Source organism: Hippoglossus hippoglossus, chromosome 2 (assembly GCF_009819705.1).
Source record: "Hippoglossus hippoglossus isolate fHipHip1 chromosome 2, fHipHip1.pri, whole genome shotgun sequence".
Lineage (NCBI taxonomy): Eukaryota > Metazoa > Chordata > Actinopteri > Pleuronectiformes > Pleuronectidae > Hippoglossus > Hippoglossus hippoglossus.
Genome location: NC_047152.1, coordinates 10023989 through 10042329, shown reverse-complemented (window position 1 = coordinate 10042329; position 18341 = coordinate 10023989). Strand labels below are relative to the sequence as shown.

Below are 18341 nucleotides of genomic sequence, written 5' to 3'. Positions count from 1 at the left end.
AAGAAGAAATACCCTTAAACACTGGAGGATACTTTTTTACTGCAGATAAAGTGTTAAAAGTGCATAAAAAAACTGCGGTGGAGCATAAAGTTCAATATTTTCCTCCTCAAATGTGAAGCAGAAGTAAGAAGAAGAATAAAATGGAAATGCTCATAAATAGCTTCAAGTAGCACTTTGGGCACAGAGCTGAATTAGATGTAATAACTAACTCCTGTTTTTAAACTCTCTCCTAATACGGAGAGATGGGTTTAACAAGAAAAGAAAAGACAGAGCAGTGAAAGTGTTGTGGAGGCTGCTGGTGATTGAATTGGTCGCCCACCTGCTGCGTCACACTGGTCCCGCTGTCAGAACCTCAGCGTTATTTCCCCATTTGTATATGTTCCTCTATCCAGGAGGGTTTATTTCCATCATGGGGTTAATTCTCTCTTATTTGTTTTTAAAAATGTAATCTGCTCCGGTCTCTCCTCCTCGCGGTGTTGCTTTCATCAGACTAAGCGGATTTGGATAGACTCCTAAACAACATCAGTGGGGCGCAGCAGCTGGATCCCCCCCGAAAAAACACCACGGCGCCCTTATCTGAAAAATAATGAGATATTTAAGTCGTGCTCACGAGAAAACAATGTTTGATATCTTGAGATAACAAGGTAATTCAATTGTTACCTCCGGAAAGCAAACATGAGCACCACCAACTCCTAATTTGCTGTCTCGAGATAATGAGATAGTCAGACATGATCACATGGAAGCAGTTTGATGTCTTGAGATAATAAGACAATTAAGTCGTTATCGGAACGTATAAAACTAGCAGGAGATGTTCGACAGCGTGAGTGAGAAGCTGCACCAGAGGAGACGGAGGTAGAGGAAGTGAAAGGAGGAGGAAGGGTGTGAGGAAGAGGAGTTTAGGGTTAGGAGGGTGCGGTGCAGCGGAGCATCTGCAGAAAGCACACAGCCAGGGAGATTTTAAAGCATAATTAATAGTGCACCTGTTCCTGTCACCTGGATGAGTGAGGGTGCAAATGAGGTAGATGGCACGAGAAGGAGAGGAAGAGGAGGAGGAGGAGGAGGAGGGAGGGAGGGAGGGAGGGAGGGAGGTACACTAAAGTGGAGACGCAGAGGAAGACGGGGTAAAAAAGGCATCACGGAGGAAAAAAAAAGTGTAATGACTCCATTATAAAATACAAGAGATGGGACACATATTATGGTGATTATGGCTCATTTCCATACATATAGAGCTCTCTGCCAGCGAGTCAAGGAGAGTGCAGCGGCGCATGTCAGCCGCCGCAAAGACTGCCGACTCTCGACGGTTTGATCCGAGCCGAGCGCCGCCGCAATCTGACTCCTCCACGCGGCGGCAAAGTCAATGGGCGGGCGGGGACCTGTTTACCAATTCACTTGAATGAGCTGCGCCGGGGAAGTTATGCACTCCTTCACCTCGTGCGACTGTTTGGCTGTTAAGTATGCCGAGAGCACCCGGGTGTGACATTCAAGATTTTTTTGAGGAATCCTGTTTAAAAATCAAGGCCTCGGCGAGTAGGGCCATTGACTTTGAGAGAAATGAAAAAATCCAGCTGCACAGAATGTCATGGTGAACACGGCGGTGAGTCATTCAGCGCAGGTGCTTGTGCAGAGTTCTCTCTTTTTAGGGAACTTGTAAGGGAACAGTTGTTGATAGCACCCCGAGGAACTCCTGCGAGATGAATCAACAGGGTGGAAAGTGGGCGGGGGGGGCGGGGTGGGGCCTTTTGCTCACTTCAAATGGGAAGCACATCAAACGCGGAGGGTGGAGGGGCGAGGGGGTTTGAACCCACGCAGCACTTTTCATGTCGCCGGCACCGAGCGGCTTGAAATCCACTCCCTTTCAGGTGTTTCAGCTTCACCGGCACATTAGGCCGAAAGGAAAAGTTAATTTCTCACTCGGCTCAATCAAACGACTTTAATTGGACGAGCGTTCAGTCGAACAGTGTCTGCTCGCACACGGCGTCCCGCATCAAACCGCGGCGTAATCCTGATCCAACACCGGGAAGGCAACGTGTGGACTATTCAAAGGGGGGGGGGGGGGGGGGGTTTATTCCTTTTTCAAATAAGCGAGGCTCACTCATCGTCAGGTTCTGTGTTTCTGATTCTCTTCATTTGGAGAAAAGAGAAGACGAGTGTGTTTCTCCTTCGTCATGCGTTGTCTGAAGTCACAACAGAGACGGACAAACCCACCGGCAGAGACCATGTGACGCAACGAAAAGGCAACAAAATGAAACGCACAAGAGTTGTTAGATATTATATCTGTACTTAGTTATTTGATGTAATATAAAACAGGGTGAAAGGCCATGATTGACAGCTGAGATAGAGGCTGTTGAGTAAGTAAAAGTATAATAAGTTATGTTTTATTTAACGGATCAAAATCTATGAAAATCTGCTGTTTTATAGTGACTCAAGCCGCCACTGGATGGATGTGAGTCACGCACACTCAGTTCTACCACAACCAACGAGTGTTGACAATGACTTTGGAATGACTGTGTGTGTGTGTGTGTGTGTGTGTGTGTGTGTGTGTGTGTGTGTGTGTGCGGTGTGTGTGTGTGTGATGACATCCAGGGCTGCGCCTCCAGCAGCAGCTGTGCTACTGGCTCCTGGCGCTGATATTTATTGTCTCAGACAGGCCGACAATCTCATATGAGGCCGCTTCGTGAGTGGCGTCCGTGAGGCGTCTGCGTTGTCAAGACACATTTCCAGTGTGACCCTGACTCTGAAATTAAAATCACCAAGGGGGAACGTTTGCAGCGCATTAGCAGGCAGAGCTAAAGCAGTGACAGAGCAGTACAGTATCTGATCCTTAAGCTGCAGAGAAAACACTAATACATAACTCATGAGGCGAAGCTGTTGTAGCAACCCGGCAACAGTCGCACGGCGTATCGCATTATGCTGTGGCCTTTGGGGACGCTACATAATGTAGTTATGTGACAAAGCTAGTGCACATCAGCCACGGGCGGCTCTCTGCTCCCTTGACAGTAGCCGTGGTGGAAAAAGTGAGAAGCTTCTCATCTCCAGCAGCACCTCGCTCCTGTATCCCATATTTAAGCCGCTCGTTATTCACGGTCATCCCAGCTCAGGACGGAGAGTTTGAGGGGCTGGCAGGATCCCCGACAGGATGGGGGCCAATCTGCAGGGGCCCAGCGAGGGGAGAAGAAAGAGGGGGAGCTCAGGGGCCTCGGAGGGCCAGTGTCACTTCACTCCTCTGGGGAAGAGAAGGGGGTTTAACGGCCCCTTCAGGTGCTTGGACCTGAGTTTGCCTGGATGATAAATTCACAGCTATGACACAGAATGAATGAATTCACCGTGAGGAGGTGAATCAGGAGAACGCTTTTCACTCTCGGTCCACGGAGAAGAAGCGTGTAAATGATATTAACTTTAGTTTATCCGGCAGATTGTTGAGCAGGCTCCCTCCGGACGTTCACGTGATATAATAAACATGTCACCCGTGTTCACCCTGGGTGTCAGTCTGCAGCTGCCTGTTCCCGTCGCAGACGTCCTCACCGAGCACAGAGGACGTCAGGACTTAGAGAAGATTTAAAGGACCAGAAAGCGACGTGAAAACGAGGAACACTCACAAATAAAAATCAAAGTAAAGACGATTTAAAATGTGGTTTAGTTTTTGCAGCTCTGATCATCGGGTTTGCTGGTTTGATTCGGATCTTGTAGAGGACGTGTAAGAAGAGGTGAAGATCTTTATTTGAATAACAACATTATAATTATCACACCAGAGGTTCTTCACTCTTTTCTCTCCTGGTTGAAAAGTAGAGTTTGTGAACTACAAATATATTCTGGGCAGGTAAGCCGGCAGCTGTGGGACTGATTACAACCATGTCAGATTTTATCTGTCTTGTCTCCTTATATAGTGTGAGTGCACAGAAGTGTGTGTGTGTGTGTGTGTGCATGTGTGCATGTGTGCATGTGTGTGTGTGTGTGTGTGTGTGAGTTTATTATTTGTCAGCCATTTTCCCTCCAGTGGAAAATGATGGCGGAGGCCTGATGCACGCCACGTTTCAACTCTAAACTCCTCCATGGCTCTGGAATCAAATTGCCCTAATCGGAGATGGATGTCCCGATTTGTGGCAACACAAGGTGTTTGTGTCTGTGTGTGTGCACGATCACCTGCAGACGCCGGTGTTATAAATCAATCGGGCTGCATGATGGAGTCTGAGATGAAGCACTCGTGACAGATACCGGGTACTTCTCCCCGGCTGGATAAATAGACAGAATGCACCTTTATTGAAATCGTCAGCCCGAGTGCTCCAACCTGAATTTCAAAGATCACTCATATTACGCTCAGTAGATGTGTGTGTGCGTGTGTTCATGTGCATGTAATCTCAGCCAATCGGAAACTGCAAAAAGTGATTTCATTTCTCCGCGGGGGGGAAGCCCTCGGAGCTACGGCCGCCTGTAGGTTGGTTTATGCCTTGACGCAGATTCTACGCATGTGGCTGACATCAGCGAGCGCTGGTGAGTCTGCGTCACTTTGCCATTGCATCACTGAAACACGATGGGGATTCTGTGGCACTTCAAACGAGGGCGACACGTTGCAGCCGGAGCCAGAAAGACTCCTGAAGAAGAGAGAGAAGAGGTGGGAGGAGACGATGTTCACGACAACGTGAGGGAGAGCGAAGGTGGAGGAGAGAGAAGCATCACCGTGACGTACAGGCGATGCTGTCATCCTGACAATACAAACATGTATTTATACTCTCTGCTTTGTGAGAAGTACTTTGACGTTTGTGTTTTTAAATAAAATATGAAATCCTGCTCGACGGACACATTTAAAGACGTTTTTTACTTCCGCTCAATTTCTACTTTTGGGCAAACTAGGAGCAAAAGGGCAAAAAGCTGCACTGCGATAAAATAAAACTGAAACTAAGGCGTGACGTTATCTTTATAATAATGTTCTGAGCTCTATAGGAGAGAAACAAAGCAGCTTCCTTTGCAGACACCGAGACAAACTGGGTTCCAGCCGACAGCCGCTAGCAGAGCGGATTACTGAGCAGGATGGAAATGCATTCCATAAGTTTCCAGCCAGCGTGGAAATATCTCCAGAGGCAGAAGTTGAGGAGTATAGGAGAAGAGCGTGTGCTATCTGCATACATATTTCAAGAATGTGTACGATACACTTGGTAATAGTAAACAGGATGGACTTGACAATAGCTCTAATGGAATTACAGTCAATTCAGAGTGGCAGACAGAGAAAGTAATGAGATGGAATAAACCAGGAGAAATACTCCACTACGGGCAGTGATGGAGGCTGCATGGTTTCTGATGGGGTTTTTAGGACGAGGCGGTTTGAGCCCTGACGTCGATTTGCAGAAATGAGATAAGTTGTTTTCAGCATCTGTCTTTGAGCATCTATAAAAACCTCTTTTCTCTTCTCCTGGTGTGAATGTACAGAAGATAAAACGTGAATTAAAACAGGTAAAGATGAGAGAAGTACAGTTAAGGAGACACTGTCCACGTACAGGCTGAGACTCGTACCTGCAGCAGGACTGGGAGCAGAGGGGCCCCACACTCACACAAACACACTCACACCAACTGACTTTAACAAGCAGACAGGCACACAACCATGAGTCACACAACGCACACGTATCGTACACACGCAGACACGTGCTCACATTCACACATTGAATGTGTAAATGTCACGGTGGAACGCATTCTGCTCCTTCCGCTCAGCGATGCAGGAGCGGTGAGATGCAGGAGCAGAGCGATGCAGGAGCAGAGCGATGCAGGAGCAGTACGATGCAGGAGCGGTGCGATGCAGGAGCAGAGCGATGCAGGAGCAGTACGATGCAGGAGCAGTACTATGCAGGAGCAGCTCGATGCAGGAGCAGCAGGAGCAGCAGGAGCAGTGCGATGGCCGTATTTTCCCTGAGCCAGCTGCAAGACGCAGATATTAAAAAGGCATCGGGAGAAACAATTTACACACAGCCATGAATTAATCTGCGGCTAAGATGCCTTTTTAATAAGTGAACGGGGGCCAGGGGGCGGCTGAGTGCTCTAAACGGAGCGATCGATGTCACAGACGTGATGTGCACTGAGAGACTGCAGAGGGAGAAGCATCCCAGCTGAGTGAGAGCGGAGCCAGGAGGACAACAGTATCACTGTGGTATTAAGGTGTAACACCGGTGATAGCACACGCAGGTTCTGTCCCATTTACTGCTTAAGTGAGCGTTCAGGCGCCACCTGGCATGACGGCAAATGTATGAAAAATGACAACAACCTGCGCACACAACACACACTTGATGCACCACTCGTCCTATCAGCACTAAGAGGAGGCTTTTAGAGCAAAGTGAGGCCCACAGGTCATTGCTGCGGCCCAGCTGCTGGTGGTGGAACTCACCTGATCTGCTTCATACAAACAAGAGGAGAAGAGGGAACACTTCTCCTATTGACATCACCCCCCCACCGTGTATCTACCTTTGTATCTAACTACGTTCAAATGAAAAACGGTTTCCAGCTCCAACAAGACCCAGAGATATGCAACTCACCCCCAACCCGGAGAAAGTAATCAACCGTTTCCCGTCTCACTGGGGTAATGTGTAGTCTGTGATTTATCTTCAATTCCAGCTCCTTTGCTCATCTACTGCTCCTGATGATCAACTGTTCCTGTGCATGTCTCCCTCTGTTAATAATAATAATAATGTGTTTATTCCTCTCTCGGTTTCTTTTGTATCTTCGCGTCTTGTTCCACTGTCATTATCACAGGAATAACAAACCCTCATGTCAACGTGAGACAGTAGACGATGCAGAACGCTTTGTGTAGCGTGGGACAGAGTTCACATGCAAACACGCTGCTTTAATCAACACTGGAATTCAGCGGAACTCAGTGAAACATCTTGTGACTTATGAAATCTTTAGAAAATATCATGAAAATACAATATTCATAAATACCGAGTCCTTCACGAAGCCATGTGAACTCAGCCCGGTTACACAAGTTCCGCTAAACTCTGCCAGACATGAAACCGTCCTTTCTGCTCGGCTGCTCTCATAATGTAACTATTCATATGTTCGCAGCCGAGATCTGAAGATTTCACAAAGTTCATGGGAAGTTGTGGGAGACAAGACTGGGACAAGAGAAACTCCATTATTCATTTGTGTTTCGCAGCGAGGGGGGGGGGGAGCGCGTGGCCTGTCGTCTCCACTTCACTTTCTCAAAACCCCGTGGCAGTAAATAACGTCTGTAAACAAAAAGAAAAGATCCGACTCTTCACATAATCTCATCTCTTGAATTCACGTCTTCAGACACGAAAGGCCTCGTCATTAAAACCCACGGCTTCGTTCCAGGACATGAAAATCTAAATAGCGCTCGCTAATAAAACTATTTGCTCGCTGTTTAACGCTCGGTGAGTCAGAGCAGGTGGGAACAGGATTGGTTGTGGGGGAACTTCATCCATTCCTCTTGGCCCCGTGCATCTGCCACCATAATTTGCGATAATGACGGCGTCCCAGCAGGGCCACTCCGCGCTGAGCGATTCAGAATTGATTTAGTGCATTAATTACGCCCCTGTTACGCCGGTGTCACGGACAATATTTTACAATTTGATAAGCAAAAGACGCGCCGTGGGATCGTTTTGATGAATTGCGAGGGTTCGGTCGTGGCGCGCTTTTATGGTCGTACCTTTTAATTTAACGGTAATCACTTTTCCCCCTCCACGCCGAGCAGGCAGCGAGACTCTAATTTCACCTCGGAGACCTCTGCCGCGCACCGTGTCTGCTTTGATCAGGCCCACAAAGAAGGCTGGCGTGCGGGAGGCGGCGCACACGGCTGCACACCGGTGCAGAGATGAATAGGTGGACAGGACAAACTGTCAGCAGCTTGTGTGTGTGTGTGTGCATGTTTAATGTGTGTACATGCATATGTTTCCATAATATCTGCAGTTTGTGCGTGTGCTCTGAAACAACAGCTCTCAGTGCTGCAGGCGAGACAAGCAGCAGCCCAGTAATGAGCAGGAGCAGTGTGTCTCTCCTACCACCTACCAAGACCCCCCGGGGGCACAAGACATCCCAGCATCCGAACTGAGGAGCAGCTGAAACTCCCACAGGAGCCGGGGCCAACGGTGGAAGCCCCACATTCTGAGTTTGGGTCTGTTTATCTTTACACTTTCTTAAAAGTGAGTTGGCCGCTGTGTAAACAAGTCGCTCTCTGTTAGGAGCGTGTTCATTCACTCTGATAAGTGGTGCGAAGCTGCAGCTGAGTGATTCACTGGGTCTCCTGCAGTTACACCTCAGTTTGTCTGCGATATGAATAAATACACTATTATATTCTAGAGAAGGGTTCTGATTTTTATCAAATTCTAACCAGTAGAATTATAATCCTCCGCCAAGGCCCTACAGTCTCTAACATTCTGCACCAAATCTCTCAGATTCAATGGGACATATTTCTAAAAATATTGAAGATTCATATAAACTGTGGATTTATGATCTCAGCCACACGTTGGTGGTAGTAACAGGTTTGTAGCTCTACTTGTCACGGGGGGATGAAAACAATCCTACACCCCAAGAAACCACATTCTCTGGGAAATCAGTGGAAATGTCCAAACTCTAACGTCTTTCTCCCCTCTTTGCATTTCTGTTTTCAGTTGTGATGAGTTTTCTCTTCTCCACTTTCCGACGAACAAATGACTCAACTGCAGGAAACAGTTTCACTCTGGTGAAAGCGCCAAAGAAGAGACTGTAAATGAAACAAAGAATTAAATGTTGTATTTTTCTTCTCGTGGACACTTTGTACATCTCCATTATCCCACAATTAACGGCCTATGAGATGCTTGTGCCACTGGGATCTGGCACGGTGCTGGCTGGTGCGAGCAGGGTGCTAATTTTCCCAGCGTTAAGAGCTGTAATTATGCCGACGCTGCCGGGCGCCCGCGAGACGCTAACAGCCCTTTCCAGGCGACAGTCCCATCCTTTTATGAGCTCCTCAGCTGGTTCAGAGGCTAATGAAACTGTATGATTCTCCTGGCGAGCACGCACCTCTCCCGCCGCCGCTCGGGATCATGGTGTCATTATTTGGCGAAGAGGCGCTCTGACAGCCATTGTGTGGCGTGGAGCACAACAGCGTGGAGCGTCTATAGCGAAGCAGGAGCGGCGAGTGAGAAGAGAGGAGCGCTTGACCTCATCGCTGGCCTTGGCCTCTGGCGTTCTGCGTGTCACCATGTAAATAACAACTCTCACTGTCAGGGGGAGGTCGACTCCCCCGACTCCCCCACAAGACCCGAAACACAGCACAGATAGGGAGTCAGGTTGTCATGGTGAAACAACACAATGACTTTCCAATAGATACTTTACACGGCTTCAAGTAAACAGACACAAACCAACAGACCAATCTTCCATCCACTTGTCCGTGGGCACAATCACAAAAGATGGCTTCCTGTTCCGATGAGGTGGAGAAGTTGGTTTATTGATAAACGCCACGGAAACAGCCTCTAAATAAATCATGACGTGAAGCCAGCGAATGACATCAAACACTGAGGTTTGAAATGAGCTGCAGTCTTACATCTCCCTCGGTAACTTGTGGTTTTTTGTTGTTTGGTTTGGTTTATTTTTTGGCGCGAGGGCCAGTGATTCATCTTTTAAGAGCACGCAACGACAGGAACATAAATCTGCATCCATGATCGTGGATATTGATCTGGCTCAGTGTGCGTCATGCTCTCGACATGTTGTGACAACCGCCTGCTCTCTGTCGTCAGGGACTTCTCGCCACCGCCTTCGCCTGCGGGTTTAAACAATGAATGCTACAGCGTAGGTCCCAGAGCGGCGGTTGCTACCTGTCCGAATTTATCGTCACCGGCAGGAAGTTGAATATTCCAGAGAGTTAACAGAAGGACAGGACTTTAAATCTGAACTGAATCTTCTGTGGTCCAGAATGTGCAAAAAGATTCCTCTTAATTGGACGTAGAGAAGCCGCAATCAAAACCATACAGCCGTCGAGTGCCATTTAGTGCATCGTGAGAACGTGGATGAAGAGCGAACGCAGTTTGAAGGACAGACGTGTGAAACCAGTGCGACAGAGAGGCGTCTGAATTAGAGGCTCACAGTAAATGAATAGCAGAGGGTCACACTCTCAGATAGCGAGAGGAGCGATCAGATGAGAGCTGAATAATGACACACACACACAAGCAAGACTCCCCGACTGGCACACTAATCTCATAGGTTAGACGAAGGACATGAGAGAGAGGGGGGGGGGGGGGGGGGATCCTGCAAGTTTCAGCCGAGGAAGAATGAAAGTTTGTCAAAAAATACATGTGAACGTCGTCGCTGTGAGAGAAACATTTACTTCCTGTAAACGGCGTCCCGCCAGGAGACGCGCGGCGTACGAGGGCGGCGAGGCGGAGAAACGTGCGCCTCCACAATGGATTTCTGAGGATGTTCTCTTTGAGAAGAGCTGAGCTGCAGAATCACTGAGCGCTTTCATTTGCAGCTGAAATACAGCCCAAGGAAAATGGGAAGCCTTTGGTGTGAGGAGCCTCTTTTCTCTCCCCCCTCTCATCTCTTCATTCTCTGCTCCGCTCGGCTGCTCGGCTGCTGAACTGAACTCGCAGAGCCACGTTAAACCCCCCCCCCCCCCTCTTTCTTCAGAAAAAAGAAAAAACTAATTGGAAATGAGTGCCGGGTAAAAAAAAAGAAGAGAGGAGCCGTATCTCTCTTTTGTCTCTGTCTCTCCCAGCTGGTGTTTGCCAGAGATAAGCTGAGTAAAGAGTGTCTGTGTCTGCATGTAGACATGAAGTATACACCTCAGTGGCCACGTCATTCATCTCTCTCTTAGTGCTGGAGCCCTGTGTGTGTGTGTGTGTGTGTGTGTGTGGGGGGGGGGGGGGGGGGGTGTACATCTCTCTGTGGCTTTACGGACGGACATCCCCCTCATCCCCCTCATCCCCCTGCTCTCAGCTGCAGCCCTGGCGCGGCGCCGTGTGTTTTGTGGCGCTGGCGGCCAGATTGATCCGGCTTTAATGAAGAGCCCTTCAGCCTAGGTGACATCATTAGCCGGTTGTTTCGCCAGCGCGGGGCCACTTGGCGAGGATCCCCGCCTCACTTCGGGGAGAGGGGGTCATTCTGAGTGACAGGCGGGAGGCGGCCAGAGAAGCAGGGGGGGGGGGGGGGGCGGACGCCACGAGGCTGCACAGCGATGCCCATCAGACACCTGTGACTATATGCACGGACTTTAAGGATTTGGTGAGCTGATCCTGCCGCGGGAAGAATCAGCCCTGATGCTTTACCCCTGAGTTTTACTCCTTATGATAAGAAAGCTGGTAAATGTGATTTAAAAAAAGAAGATGGAAATATTAGTGGATTTTAAAAAGAAGGAATTACAAAACCAAACCTCTGTGTTTATAAAGCAAATTAAATTAAATTCAAATTAATTTGTATATATTCAATCAAAACACGTCTCTACCTTTTCATGTTTCAGTTCTAAAAGCGTAAATACAAAACTGTATCTATATATTTATGAGAGTGTCTCATAAATACACAAGATTTGACTCTATTAAAGTTTATTTCTATCATTATAAAAACACGGTTCAAGTCTGAGGGAAACACAAATTACAAAAATGTATTTTTAGAGGTATTTCCCGTCGACGTCAAAACCCCTTTACAATGTCTCTGAATAAATATGTTTTTAAATCTTACAGATCTGTAATAATTCAACACTCATATCTGATATTATATATAATCCAACTTTACACTGTAATTTCCTCCTTCAAACCTGCACCGCAGTCGCATTCATGGTATTTTACAGCGGGAAATAACTCTTCACAGCGACGTGATGGAGTGGCTGTTAAATCAAACACTGGGGTTTATTTGTGGGGAGCAAACTGACCCTGATCTGATACAGACAGAAAAATTATTTCTGCTCTTCACCGTGAATCTGCTGAAATATCAGGAAGTCCGAGAGATGTGGTTTGGAAGGAGGCTGCGGAGCCACCTCATCCGTCTAACTGTCAGCCTCTCACCAGGCAAAGATCACCAGCTCCTCCCGCCTGTCCCTCTCCCCCCCCTCCATCCCTGCCCTGGTTTGCCCTCTTCTCTCCTCACACACACACAGACACACACAGACACACACAGATATACAGTACACAGGCATAAACACACAACCCCACGGCACGGTAGCTGAGCATTGTAATTTTAGCACAGCAGCTGTTTTTGCCTGCCATAAAAGTGACAGCCCTCTAGCTCTTCTCTGGCTCTTCTCCCTCCTCCTTCACTCCCTCCTCCTTCCCTGCATCCACCCCACGTCCACACACTCGTGCACACACACACACACACACACACACACTGTGCACGGACACACTGCGCTGTGTTTGAAGCAGCGGCCTGGGAGGAGTCCGAGTGAATCAGTTCTCCTTAGCCATTCCCCGACTGCCTGCAGCTCCGGAGGTGGGTATCGGGTGAAATGCACGTGGTGTGTGAAATGTGTGCATGTTGATGTGTGAACTTTGTGTGAACCTGCCAGTGTTTGTGTGTTTGTGTGTGTGTGTGTGTGTGTGTGTGTGTGTTGCACTTTGGGGTCCAAACGGGCAGGAAAACATTTCTCAGAATCGCGGCTGAAATCGTTAATTCTTTAGTTTAAAATCTAAAAATTGTGAGTTGTCCATTAAAAGTGAAATATATTTTCCAGGTGGTCTCTCTCGCTTCCTTGTGACCAATAACGTGATGGCTACAGGGTTACCATGGCAACCATGAAGCTCCCAAATCCTAACCCCCCCCCCCACATCCACTTAACAATCCCCCAGATGCCTAATTGTTTCCCTAATGACGCTGGGCCTAATGGGACTGTTTATGGTATTCATTTGATAGCGATGGCCCAGTAATTAGACTACACCTCACTTCATTAAACAGCAGGGGGAGGGAAGGCGGTTGGTGCACGTTCGGTACTTGATGGAAATGCACACACACACACACACACACAGAGAGAGAGAGAGAGAGAGCAGCGGCAGACCCGAGGGACGAGTGTGTCCGAGGGGAACGGTGACGGCACTTTACATTCAGAGTGCCGCTCGTTTCCCGAGAGCAATTCTTATCAGTGCCTCTTATCATTAGTTCCACTGTCCTGTCTGATGCCGTGGCTTCAATCAGCATCGATGGCTTTTCACAATAAGACGCTGGACTCCTGCTGGTTATATATTCATCCGCCTGAAAGACAGATGTACAAGTGGAGTCCTGGTTTCTCCACAGATGAAGAAAAAGACTCGTTTCTGAATCTGTCGCTGATTTTTAGGGTTTTAGAGAAAGTGATTTCCATCGGTGTCTCTGTCCGTGGTGCTGGAACACTAGAGCCTGCTCCAGTTCTGTCTCTGTCCGTGGTGCTGAAACACTCCTGTTCCTTCTATGTGTCTCAACTATAAACTGTAAATAAAGATGGACGATCGCCCCCTGGTGGCTGGCTGCAGTATAGGTACAACCCATCCTTCTCCATGTTAACACGTGGGACATGGGACAAATTATAAGGTGAACTATTGAGTTTAATCTATGTAGGAAATATAGAATGTCTGTTTGTCTGTCAGGCTCCATTTCAGTCTGTCTCTCTCTCTGTGGTGCTGAAGCTCTCCGAAGCTAAAACATTCAAACTCAGCATTTCTCCTTCTCCCTCCACCCTCACACAAACACCACGATGTTATTGTGAAGGAAACAAACCAAACACGACGACTTCAAGCCGTTCCTACCTTGAGGAAGGAGAGGTTGCGGTTTCGATCGATGCTGGTGATCTCCAGGTTGCCCATGACGACCTCGCAGTTCTCGTAGAGCTTCTTCAGGGTGCGGTACTGCTGGTCCAGGTCCGACAGAGTGCTGAGCTTGTTCTCCGTGCCGGGGCAAACTGCAGGCAGAGACAGAAACAGAAAGCATGTGTCATTTCAGGGGTGCTCTCTGCGGACGGAGTGGTTTAGTGCAGTGAAATATCCCAAACACGGCGTTCGGCCTCAGTAAGCCGAGCCCAAGAAGCGTAGACCTCAGAATAAGTTAAGTAAGTGGGGATTAAAAATGAAGAGGCTTTGGTAGAAACACGAATAAATAGAGTAATGGAAACATTTCAGTCGTTCAGGTTAAATGCCTCCAAGCTAGCTATCTTAATACTTAAAGGTCAGACCAGCTAACCTGGATAGGTTAAACTGCTTTCCCCCCCCCAGTGAAAAATTGATGCATTTCTTTTCCCCAGAGTTTTCCCTCCGAGCTTCAGTCTAGCGAACTTGATTCTCTGACTGCACTTACAGGCGGCTCATGGCGAAACGTCCGTCTGCAGATGCACGGTTCAACGGCTAGAGTTTCTGAAGAATGTGAGAATCCGCGAGATAATGAGCGGACGGCGAGCGAGAGAGGACACATTCAGGGCACGAGCGTTCGAGGACTGCAGCTATGTGAGGTGAAGAAGGGTGGACAGACGGACAGAGAGAACAGACAAAGGCAGAGACATTAAGGTGGATTGGTGAAAAGGGGGAAGAGTGCGGCAGATGTGACCCTCAACAATCAGGGAGCTGCAAGTGTCAAGACTCAGAGAGAGAGACAAGTGGGGTGAGAGGGGTGAGTATCATTTCTCTGAGGCAGTGACCTACAGTCTGGGTCTGGCACCGGCACGCTGTTTAATCAAAGATATTCAAATTGCATTGGTTGACCTTTCCACAGGGTTTCACTCGGAGACTTTACTCTGCTGACGAGATTACAAGACTTTGAAGATATTATAGCGAGTGGAGACGGTTTCAATCGGTGGGTGTGTGCGGAGGACGGGCAAATTAGAAGGGGTCGGGTCTTTTCTGTTGGTTTTAGCCGCACGCACAAACCAAACCATGACAGTGCACGATCACACACACACACACACATCCTGACACCAATCCACGCTACAGGCAGCTACACCTACGACTACAGCTCCTATCCTGAGCTCCACATGTGCTGTGTTATGCAAGTGGAATAAGAGAAAGTGTGAGAATGAAAAAGACGGGTGAAGTTCTCCACGTTCTCCCGACACAACAAAAGCTTCCATATCTTCGTCTCTTTGCAGGAACAAGTTAAAAACATGTTGCGTCTGTAAACCATCCTGCTCGTCTGCAGCAGCCATGATAAAAGCATCACAATTGACTCCAGCGGCGGCGACCACTGTAATTAGCTCCTCCGCTCTCCACCCATCGAGCATCTCTTTCCGTCCCTGCCAGCCTTTCCACCAGTCAGCCAGCCTCCCGGGCCTCAGTCCTGCCGCCATCTGCTCCGTTCAGCTGGCGCCGGCACCGCGTAACCACGGGCACGGCTGGAGGTTTGTTTGCCGGGGTGTGTGGCAGACACTGGAATGGAGTTTGGCTCATTGTAATTAAAGTGCTCATTAAAGTTTGTCTGTGACTTCTGAATATCATCATCGACTATTTCCCACCGTCAAACTTAACTGATATAATCTTTCTATCAATTCTTCTGATTAAATCTAAGTAGACGTTAAATATGTTTTATGTTTGTCATCTTAGGAAGTTCTGATCACACTGCTGTACGTTGTGTTCATGTTTCTGATTGGAATTAGTTATTAGATGATATAACAACGGGGTATTTACATTTAAAAATTGTTTCCCTAATTTTCATTTATTTCTGGTTTTGTCTATTCCTCTTTTTTCATTTTTATTATTTTCTCTTTTGATATTTATCTTCTTTTGGTGTTTCCTCATTTCTAATTTTTTGATTTTTAAACCTGCCTCATGAATAAAGTCTGATTGATTGATTGATTGATTGATTGATTGATTGATTGGTTTTACAGGTGGAAGTCAGATGATTGGCGTCTGTCAGGTGTCACTTCACCTCCTGTCGTGTCCTTTAAAAACACAGAGTCCATATTCTCTACGTCCACGTACAAGACTTTCAAAATGAAGGAAATAAAGAAAACACAGTGGACTATTGCATAGTTGAACTTGCCCCCGTATTGAACAACATTGAGAGCTCATAAACTCCCATATTGCTTTATGGATCGTTGGCTCTGTAAAGATTAGTGCGCTTCCTCCGCTCGCCGAGCCTCCATATTGCTGCGGGTTCAGGCTGCGTGGGACCCAACGGCTGAGAGGGGACCACGGCGACGGTGATAAATGAGATTTGCTGACCACACACACTCACACAGATGAGTTATTAGATGGAATGATTTAAGGGCAGAAACAAACTTAAAGGAAGTCTGCGCCGGGATCTAAAATTGGTCAGATCAATAACCCTGCGTGTGTGTGTGATGAAAGGTTAGCGAGCGTCTGTAATAATCTGTTATTGAAACCTACCTACCGGCAAGTGTGTGTGTGTGTGTGTGTGTGTGTGTGTGCGTGTGTGTGTGTGTGTGTGCGTGGGTGGGTGTGTGTGTCTGTGTGTGTGTGTGTTTGTGTGTCTGTGTGTGTGCGTGGTGATAAAAGATCAGAGGGTAGAGGTGAAAAGTCAGAAGAAAACAACTCTCTAAAGTCAATAACAGCCTCCAGCACACACACACACACACACACTCACACTCACACACACACACACACACACACACACACAGCAGTGGTTCAGGGTGTGTGAGGTAAAGCGAGGCAGAAAAGAAGCAGATGTGAAAGAGAGAGCGAGACACAATCTTGTATTTGTGAGAGTGGGAGCGACGTCCCGCAGCATTAGCATTCATATCGACATGCTCTACTGTAAATGCTCTTTTCTCTGGGCTCATTTCGAAAAGTGTCTAGATCCATCTTCTCCACCTCTTCCTCTCCATCTCTCTTTTTTCCTAATTTCTTTTTTTTTTTTTCTCTTCCTTCTCTGCCCCCAGTAATCCATTTCTGCCTCGGCCCTCTCCCTCCATTCTTCTCCCCCCCCCTCTCTCTCTCTCTGGCTCGGCCGTGGACAATGTAAGTATTGAGCCGTTGCCATTTTTCCCTGTTAATGCATCGGGTGACATAGGGCCTTGTCCACTTGACAGCCCTGGTGTGTGTGTGTGTGTGTCTGTGTGTGTGTGTGTGTCTGTGTCTGTGTCTGTGTGTGTGTGTGTGTGTGTGTGTGTGTGTGTGTGTGTGTGTCTGTGTGTGTGATATATATTGTATCTGCCAGTCAGGGTGTATTTTAAAAAAAAATTCTGATCTTTAAACTCTTGAAACAATTTTATATTTACGAGCATTTCTTGCACAGATTTTATCGGGAACACGACAAATCAAACAAAACCTCTAACCTTTAATATCGAAGCTCGTTACCATGGTGATAAGACCGCGTTAACGACAGACTTCTCAGTCGTACTTTTACCAACATTGATTTTGATTTCTGACCTTCTCCAGATGGTTTGGATTCTCTAGGTTTCACCAGAACCACCATGATGGAGACATTAGATCTGACGAGTCGTTTATCGATATGAACGGACACACGTGGTTTTGGTGATAGAACCATCGTAACCATCGTAACCATCGTAACCATCACTACAGACGAGCAGATAAATACAGTGAAGAGGGAATAAAGAGCTGTCGGCTGTAATGTTGCGTACGACAATTCCAGAGGGTTTTCTATCTCCATCAGTCCAGCAGAGCAGAGAGGAGCCTCCGGTGACTCGTCGTCCAGAGACTCAGTTTCCACATTCGCTTTGATGACGTGCACGACACTCTAACTAATAGATAATCAGCGTTAATGACAGGAAAGACTAGAAAGACTAATAACGAGCTGGCAGCCTGTGCATGCACTGATGATGCTCTGTTTTCTGAGGAGCGTGTGCATTAGTTAATTTGCGCGGATGTGAATTCTGTGAGCATCAAAAAAATCTTCTCAGCTGTGTAACCCAGTTCTGCTGCTGGCGCGTCCCTTCAAGCTGCTTTTCCAGCTGAATTTAATCTCCCTAAATTGAATTACAACTTAATCCCATCTCACACCATTCTTCCTGGAACTGAGTTGAGCAACAATGACGGAGCCTCCTCCTCCTCCTCGTCCTCCTCGTGTTTTCAGAAAGCTGCAGTGATTAATGCGGGACAGGTACGGGCAGAGGAACGTGGGTGGGCGTAAGCGCGCACGCCGGGTTTTGGCTGCGGCGCCCATTTCTGATCCAGCCACGAAGTGAGAGATGGAGGCAGACTGTTACCTTCTCGCTTATTCTCGCTGACATATTGAGCTGTGCTTGTTCTCATTTCTCACTTCATCTCTTCTCCTTCACATTCCTGCCTCTGCTCTGGCTTTTATTCTCGCCGTGGCTGCTGTCGATTCATGTTTCCGTCCTCCTGGTACGGTTTCAGACCCTTTGTTCTGTTTGCACAAGTAAAACTCCAGCTCCATCGTCGCTTAAAGGTTTTATCAATCACATCAAATTCACACAAATGTATTGTGTTCCTGTGAATCTGTTCCGCAGGAGCGGCGGATTCAAAAATAACTGAATAGTG

General features: G+C 47.6%; 1 protein-coding gene across 3 annotated transcripts in view; it reads right to left on the bottom strand.

Moving 5' to 3' along the window:
• The window catches only part of LOC117776946 (receptor tyrosine-protein kinase erbB-4-like), a 185700-nt gene that overhangs the window by 78309 nt on the left and 89050 nt on the right, over positions 1-18341 (bottom strand). For all 3 annotated transcript variants that reach the window (XM_034611380.1, XM_034611395.1, XM_034611388.1), the window contains exon 2: positions 13683-13834. In XM_034611380.1, coding sequence (XP_034467271.1) covers positions 13683-13834 — 152 coding nt within the window. The remainder of the gene's footprint in view (positions 1-13682; positions 13835-18341) is intronic.